Source organism: Triticum dicoccoides, chromosome 2B, assembly GCF_002162155.2.
Source record: "Triticum dicoccoides isolate Atlit2015 ecotype Zavitan chromosome 2B, WEW_v2.0, whole genome shotgun sequence".
Lineage (NCBI taxonomy): Eukaryota > Viridiplantae > Streptophyta > Magnoliopsida > Poales > Poaceae > Triticum > Triticum dicoccoides.
This window is the reverse complement of record NC_041383.1, coordinates 137,181,067-137,189,669: the sequence shown is the minus strand read 5'-3', so window position 1 is coordinate 137,189,669 and position 8,603 is coordinate 137,181,067. Positions and strand designations below refer to the sequence as shown.

General features: G+C 50.7%; 1 protein-coding gene across 1 annotated transcript; it reads left to right on the top strand.

Moving 5' to 3' along the window:
• Nucleotides 1-367: 367 nt before the first annotated feature.
• Nucleotides 368-1,248, top strand: LOC119367390. The gene has a single exon (XM_037632913.1). The coding sequence runs from the start codon at nucleotides 368-370 to the stop codon at nucleotides 1,097-1,099; it is 732 nt and encodes a 243-aa protein (XP_037488810.1). The 3' UTR covers nucleotides 1,100-1,248.
• The last annotated feature ends 7,355 nt before the right edge of the window (nucleotides 1,249-8,603 follow it).

Here is an 8,603-nt window from a genome sequence, read left to right as displayed (position 1 = left end):
TGCATCCGTCCATTTGACGCCACGACCGGCTTGCTCGCCGCCCTCCCAACTTGCTCGCCGGCAACTTGGCAGCGTCACCCCGAGAAATCGCGAAAACGCCGAGGACTTTGACCACCGACGCGATCGCCATGTCAACCGCCGCCCACGACCCATCCATCACTCTGTACAGCGCCCGCACGTACATGTCAAACATTTGTTTTCTCGAGTGGTCATGTCAAACATCCACTACCCAACTTGTATGCACGGCTACCTCGCCGTGGTTATTATATAGCAGCCGCGCGCGTCAACAAGCCATAGTGTAACGTGCAGATCGTCGTGCTTGCTAGCTAGCTCCGTCGCTGCGATCGAACGTGCGGGCGCGCGTACCATGGGAAATGGCGTGCTGCAGTGGCTCTGCGTCGTCCCCGGACGGACGCGGCGGCGGCAGCGCGCGGCAAAGCTGGTGCTGTGGGGCGGAGAGACGCGGGCGGCCGAGCCCGGGAGCGCGGCCGGGGAGGTCATGGTGGAGCACGGCGCCGGTGGGCGTGTGGTCTGCCGGGCAGACGGGTTCCGCATCGGCCGCCCCGCGCCGGTGCTCGCCGTCGAGGACCGGCTCGAGGCCGGCCGCACGTACCTCGTCGTCCCCGTCGACCGGCTCCCGGCTCAGGGCCAGGGCGCGGTCACGGCGGCATCGCTCGCGGCGCTGTCCTACGACAGCCACAAGGGCCGCGGTGGCGGTGCCCCGTCGTCGGCGCCGTCGCTGGCCGGGGGCGGGAGGAGCCCGTTCGAGTATGTCAAGGACGGCGACGGCCGGACGGTGATCAGCGTCACGGAGGAGTTCATCGTGAAGACGGTCACAGGGAGGCGGCTGCCCGCTGGTGCCGGTGGTGGTCCTGGTGATGAGGAGGAGAACGGGTCGCCGATCTGCAGCACGCCGGAGCTGAGGAAGCACTACGAGCTGCTGGTGGGGGCGGCGAGGGGGAGGCCGTGGTCGCCGCGGCTGGAGACTATCGAGGAGCGGAAAGCGCGGAGGGGGATGGACGTCGTGATCAGCCCCCGGCGGCTGTCGCCGGCAAGGCTGCTGGGGTTCGTCAAAGGATCCAATGAGCTAGCGAGGTAGGACAACGACCTTGCGCATGCATCATGCATGCATGCAAATTACAGACCCCTACATCCTGCAACAGACCAACAATGACCGTGCACGTGAATATCATTTCTCAACAATGACCTTCGCTGTATATACTGCTATGTGGCTCCATGTACTGAATGAACTTGCCTTGGCTGACGCCTCCGATCTGTACATTTTGCTTAATTTCCTTGAGGATTTCGTACAGTTGAAAAGATCTAAAGTCCGCGTCCGCGTCCGCGAAGAGCGACTGGCCGGCCAACCCATCCTTTAAGCTTTCATCGGCGCCTATCCTTTAAGTTTCTTCCATGCCCACGTTCGGCGGCCATGAGCCCACAAAATGAAGGTCCGATCGTCGGTGAGGAATAGTATAACAAGGCACATGGATCGACTCACATGGGACACGAGGAGCCGTCGTCTTCCATGTCCTACTCTTCCTTGTCAGAACACGTGGCCTGGACGTTGCTGGTTGAGGTGAGGTCCATGATAGACCACTCGTGGTCAGTGCCCGACACCTCTACGACGAGGTTGCGGCGCCGAGGGTGTCAGTTACCCGTAGCGGCTCCGAGACGGCATGCGACTCCGCCTCTACGACATCGGCCGCGAAGGCTGCTGCAACCTCGCGCACCCTCTGCCTCGCACAGCAGGCATGCCGCTCCATAACACTAGGCAGGTCGTCATGCATGGCGTGGGGAAGACGTGCCAACAAAGGGGTTGAGCCGCCGCCACAGCATTGGGGTGCCATACGAAGCACGCCGCGTCGGGCGAGGCAGTGCTCATGCGCCTCCCGCCACCAGAGGCGGATCCAGGCGCCAGTTGTGCTGTCGGAATGGATTCACGCTAGATCGAGTCCGGCCATGATCGGGCGGACTCCTCCCGTGTGCTGCAGAGAGCCATGTGGACGACCATCTCCTCCTCCTGTCCGCATGGAATGAACTAGGTACTAGTCAACAGATCGGGACATCTCGGACTCAGATCCGCTGCTCGTCATTTCGGAGAAGTCCAGAAATCACTGAAATGAAGCTTGGGGTGGAGTGCAGTGGAGTGGCTAGGGTTTGATTCGAGCTGCGGACGGGGACGAATATATGTGGGATCGGAGTGTACCAACATGGGCTGGATCTGACATGGCAGGCACGTCCGAGCATCCTCATATCCGCCCCATATTTAGGTTGAATATAAGGGGTGCCGGTCAGCCTGGATGTATGGGACCGATATAAGGGGTGCGGCTGGGTTAACATTTTGTGACAGGTTGCTGACCGGGTCGTCTGCCGGGACTTATAAAGAGGGTTTGAGGAGTCCAAAACTTGTTTTAGAATATCACCCCCGCCCCATTACTTGAATTAAACCAGACGAAACACATATACCAAGCATGTTCAGTTCACTGTACCTGACGAACAAAAGAAGCTAAAAATTAAAACCTGGTTACCAAGAGAGGATAAGTTACTCGCAGGCAAACATCATCAAAGAGGGGTTTATATGATATTACATTCTTGCTTCGCGAGTGCCCTCTGCGCCATTCGGTCCGTGTGCGCTATGCGACACAGGCTGAGTGGCGCACTCCCCACTGTCCGGTCTCCCATGTCGTTTCGCACCGCGCCGATTTCCTCGGGGGTCCATGACGCGTGGTTCGCGGGCATGCTCAGGGCCACCTTCTGTGGTGCTTTCTGTTGCACCTGCGTATGACATCTCATGCGTTGGTCTGCATGTCGGGTGCAGTTGGGTTGGCGTGTATCTTTGGTTTCCCGCAACGCTGCCTGGTTCGCGCGAGCCGGGTACATCCATGGATGAGTGTTATTTCTAAGCTCATCACACCTGAGTTTAAACCGGTTTGTTTCATAAAAACTGAGCTAGCCGCTCTGATGTTGCTACTAATGACTAATGAATGCAAAGGATTCCAAAGTCCTATCTTTATTTTGTTTCCATAGAAAATGGAGCTTTACATGGATAATATCAAGCATATACATGGAAATAATAAAGAGGAGACAAGGAGAATTAAGTGGGAGGTGTAGGAGAAGAAATAGAACGCAAGATGGCCAACCATACGACCACTAGCGCTTGTATGTGCGGTCGTATGGAGTGCTAGTGACACCGTCCCATCCAAGCCAACAACTTTTATAATGGGGCCGACGCCAGAAGGGCAATAGAACATCTCAAAGATCTCCATCTTTGTCATCCACAACAACCCTAGTTGTCGCCATTTTCCATCTCCATCTCCACCACCATCACCGCAACATTCATCCTAATTAGCCACACCTTGTGTTCGTGTTTGATATGCCCTTACCAGCCAACATTGCTCATTCGTATGCGAAAGGGGGGAAGGAAGCGAAGCGGTAGCACATCAGACACAATGGTTGTTGGCCCTTCTTCGGCAACGTACGCGGCAACACCAACACTACCCCATGCTCTTTTACTAGCCTGGAGTTACGAAGCAAGTGCAGTTTCTTGCGAGTTGGATGCCCGTTCTTGGTGATCCCTTGATATAGACTGAACCTCAATGGCGAGATCCGATCTGTTGTTGCGGCCCGATCTTTCACGACACTCCACCACAACCAGTAGCAGCCTCTCGCCCGCGCACGCGATGTACACGAAGTAGAGGGTTTGAACCTTACGGCCCAACACGAGAAAACCAATCTCGACGACGGTACTCACACACAAAACAATTTCCACGAAAAGAAATCGCAACACAGAGGTTTTCTAAAGCTTCCTCCAAAATTTAGGGATTTTTAGACAGCTTCCCCCAAAACTCGATACGGGTATTTACCCTAAAAACACATAAAAAATGACCTAACTTTTACATCCTTGCACCATGGCTTTAAATAACTGACTTGAACCTGGCCTAAACCCCTGACGCACACACTCAACTTTCGAAAGAAAATAAACTAGTATAAAATATAAGAGTCCAATCCTTTTACATCTCAGATTGGATTTTCTAGGTAGTTTAACCCTATGCGCCATCCTTCTTTCTGGTGGGCCCCATCCTACTTCCTGTAGAGATAAAAAAACTCCATGCATTAAGTCTCCCGCCCGTATATATCTTGTAAGCCTTCTTGCATGGCAGGAACAAATATAATATACATCGTCGTGCCTTGTATTTGTAGTTACCAAACATACATGATCTATTTCCTTTTTTGCAACTCCAAGAAAAGACCTTCCATGCAAGAACGCATGCATCACTTTGCTTCATACTAGTCCATCGTATCAACTCCATGCTTTCTCCCCTAGTCAGCCCACGTGTAGTATCATGATCAACAACAATTAGAGCTTTATCTCGAACAATATCAGTAGCATATTCGACCATAGGTGTAGACTTTGTTTTGTTAGCAGCGACCATCATAAATAAATTACACACGGTCATATCATCCCTCCTTGTTGCAACCTCATTGGCATGTCGGCCACCATCTCCCACTTGTCGGTTATGTGTGTCGGCGGTGCAAACCACGGGCTTCTATTTGTAATCTTCCCATATAGTTGCATTCTCGGGCAATGGTTGCATGGCGACAAGTTTTTTCAGACCCTGTAAGCAAGGCATAGGTCGGAGATAGGTTCAGCTGTAAAGGAAGCATTGGCCAGATGAAAGGCGATTTTGACCATACTCACATTGAGTATCGGCCTTCCATGGCAATACGGGGCGACTTGGGGATGAACTGACATGTTTGATTCTTCGCCCCGACCAGGAAAATAGCCACATCGCGTAGCTCCGCCTTAGCGTAGTCATGGACGCTCAATCAAGATTCATCTAAAGGCCGATTATCGTCGTGGAACGGGGGCGCCCATGCAAGAAGAGGTTGGATTGGCCTGCCTAACCAGGTTACCAAGATACCAAGGTAAAAGCACTATAGGTCCTAGAACTTGTCCAGGATGTGATGGTTTGGTCCTACAACTTGCAAAAGTGCATTAATCCATCCTAAAACTTGTCTCAGATGTGTAAATTTAGTCCTGGACAACCACACGTAGCCAAGTCGAGCCAGTTGGCCCGTGCCGGTCAGCACTGGATTTTTTACAGACAGCCCCCCATTGTTTATCGATTTCAACCCACAGTACACCTCGTGGCCGTCGCAAATATCACTTGAAATCATTATGCCACCCTCAATCATTCCGTCGCCCACCACTCGTGTCAGGGCGTTGGCGCTCGCTAGCTGCTGGCTAACGTCAGCTTTCATGGTGACATTGCCAGAGCTCACTTACGGTCTGCAGCCGCCTCCTTCTACTCACCAAGTCCACCCACACGGTGTCTTCCCTCCTGAGTATGGTGTGTGTTCCTCCTCTTCTCTGTTCCTCCTTCGTCGTCGTCCGCTGCACCGGCGGATCGGTCTATTTGCAGAGCGATTCAGGTCTATCCGGTGGTAGGCTATGGCTATGGTGCTTCCGACGAAGTAAAGCATGTGTTTTGGGTGCTGATTTCAGACTAGGGTTTTGGGCTGTAAATTAGGGGATTTCAGCAAGAAGCTAGGGTTCTTGTGTTGTAGGGGATTTCGACTAACAGTATGTGCAAATTGTTTGGAAATGACTGTGAAATTGGTCCTATGGTTTTGTCGGTTTCAGGCTTCACTAGGCAATGTTGTGCCAAAATTCTGAACTTTGTAGTTCATTTATTTTGATGTTGTGTTCAATGGTTAATTTAAGTTGTGAAATGCAACTACATCAGTGCTGCAATACTACTAGATAAGTAGTTCAGTAATGCCAGTACATCAATGCTACAATATTATTGATTTTATGTAGTGAACCGAATTTATGTAGTTAACTGCAAGATGCAGTTAACTGAATTTCTTTAGTTAACTCTATTGTTGTAGTTCAGTGTTAAAAATTCATTTTTCTAGTGTTATTCGAGTTGTGTTGATGCTTGTGCTTACATTCTGCACTTTCTAGATGTAGTGTGTGATTCAGCAATGGGACAAAATGTGGATACTCTTTTTTCGCATTATTCTATGGACCAAGAAATAACATAGAAGACTTCAACCCTTCTGTGGAGGTGCTTGACTATGTTGATGCTTGCACATTCTCATATGCAGTCCTTGAAAAACACCTAATATGGTTGGGATATCCTGTTAGTGAGCACATCCTAGGTGCGGACCTGAGAACAGAATTTCAGATGGGATGGTGAGAATAAGAGGTGATGAGGATGTGTAGCAAATGATCAGAGCTAGTTCCCAGCATAAAGTGCTTGCAATCATGGTTGAACATCCAGATTTCATCAGTAATTTCAGGGAAGGTTTGATATGTATAGTGCCAGCAGTCCAGAGTCCTTTCAGAATGGCAACTCAAATGTTGGTGCAGCCAATGTAGCATCTTCTCACAGACTCATTTCTGTCAATGTTGAAGATCCAGTTTCAGAGGTTGCAGCAGATTGAACAAAATCAGAGAATTTGTTGACTGATGATGCAGAGCTTAATTTGCACTATAAAGATGTAGTGCTTTCAGATTTAGATTTCAGTGTTAGTGATTATGATATGGATGATGGAGATGACGACCTTCATGAATACAACATTGACTTCGATGTTGATGAAGAAGCTGAGCAAAAGGAGGAAGAGATGAAGCCTGACTATGTACTTGAAGATGAAAATCTCAACCTCTCCATTGAAGAACAAGAGCAACTTAAGTACAAATTCAAGTCTTTCAATTCCAAGGTGGACATGAATTCCCCTATACTTAAAGTAGGGATGGTATTTGCTGATGTGGTTGAGCTCGGGAAAGCTCTCCTGAATATGCAAAAAATCAAAAAAAAAGTTTGGCATGTGTCTCGAACCCAGGACCTATGGTTTGAAACGCTGCATGCAATGCTAGTGGTAGTGCTTTGTTCTAGTGCTAGCAAACTATCTAATTAATATTGGCTAGTGGCCCTAAAGTCCAATGTGTGTTGCACACACTATGCGGTGAGCATGTAGTGCGTTGGGTCTACCGATTCAATTTCCATGTGTTTAAGACCACCCACCACTCCACTCTCCAGTCCCACCCCCACTCCACCATCACCTCGGTCTCCCGCCTCCCCAACTCCAACTCCACTCAGGAAAACCCTCGCCGCCAAGCTCCACACAGCCGACGACGACATAGACCACAACCACGTCTGGTTGAGGGTCATCGAAGATCTGGCCGACAACGACCATGCTGCCCGCGTGGACCTGAAGGAGATCATGCGGTGGTTCCATAGCCTTGGGATTCTGTGTCACCACATGTGTGGCCTCGTCAAGGTCATGGTGGATGAAGAGAAGCACCACGCCTTCCCCGATCGCCAAGGCGTCTCTCCAGCGTTGATCCTACCACTACAAAAAAAAAGACACATGCGTGACATTTTGGGCCGAACGAATTTTTTTCCTGTCATACTTATGACACTTCTATGACGATAATTGTGACAAACCCCGGTATCATCATAGATGTGGTGGGCTCCTACTTCTATGATAAAAAATCATGACAGAAAGTGAGCTTTTCGTCCTGGGCGGGCCGGAGACGCAGCTGCATGACATTCTTTGGGCCGTCCATGACGGAAAAAACCATGGTAGAAGCGAGGGCGAGGAAAATTTCGGGGAGTTCCCGGTTACGATGGGTGGTCGGGGGCCGAGCGATGCGCGTGTCTCTCGTACACGTATGCGCGTGTGTGCGAGGCGTTGGGCTCTAACTGAACCCGAGCGAGGCATCGCCTAACTGAACCCAAGCGATTGCACTGCAGGCTACGCGTTACTGAACCCGAGCGATAGAGCAATTCCTTTGCTACTCCTGCTAACTGAAGCCGATCGATGCTGCCTATGGATGAACAGTGAGCATTGCAGGGGGGGTGAGGGAGTCCTGGATTAGGGGGTATCCGGACAGCCGGACTATATACATCGGCCGGACTATTGAAGCGTGAAGATACAAGACTCAAGACTTCGGCCCGTGTCCGGATGGGACTCTCCTTTGCGTGGAAGACAAGCTTGGCGAGCTGGATAGTATGTTCTTTCCTTGTAACCGACTCCATGTAAACCCTAGCTCTCCGGTGTCTATATAAACTAGAGAGGATGGTCTTTAGAAGGCTGATCACAATTACAATCATGCCATCATAGGCTAGCTCTTAGGGTTTAGCCTCTACGATCTCGTGGTAGATCTACTCTTGTACTACTCATATCTTCAATATTAATCAAGCAGGAAGTAGGGTTTTACCTCCATCGAGAGGGCCCGAAGTTGGGTAAACATTGTGTCCCTTGCTTCTTGTTACTATCAGCCTAAGACGCATAGATCGGGACCCCCTACCGAGATCCGCCGGTTTTGACACCGACATTGGTGCTTTCATTGAGAGTTCCTCTGTGTCATCGCTTTGAGGCTTGATGGCGTCTTCAATCGTCAACAACATGGTCCAGGGCGAGACTTTTCTCCCCGGACAGATCTTTGTGTTCGGCGGCTTTGCACTACGGGCCAATTCGCTTGGCCATCTGGAGCAGATCGATAGCTACGCACCTAGCCACCAGATCAGGTTCGGAAACTTGAACTACACGGCGGATATTCGCGGAGACTTGATCTTCGACGAATTCGA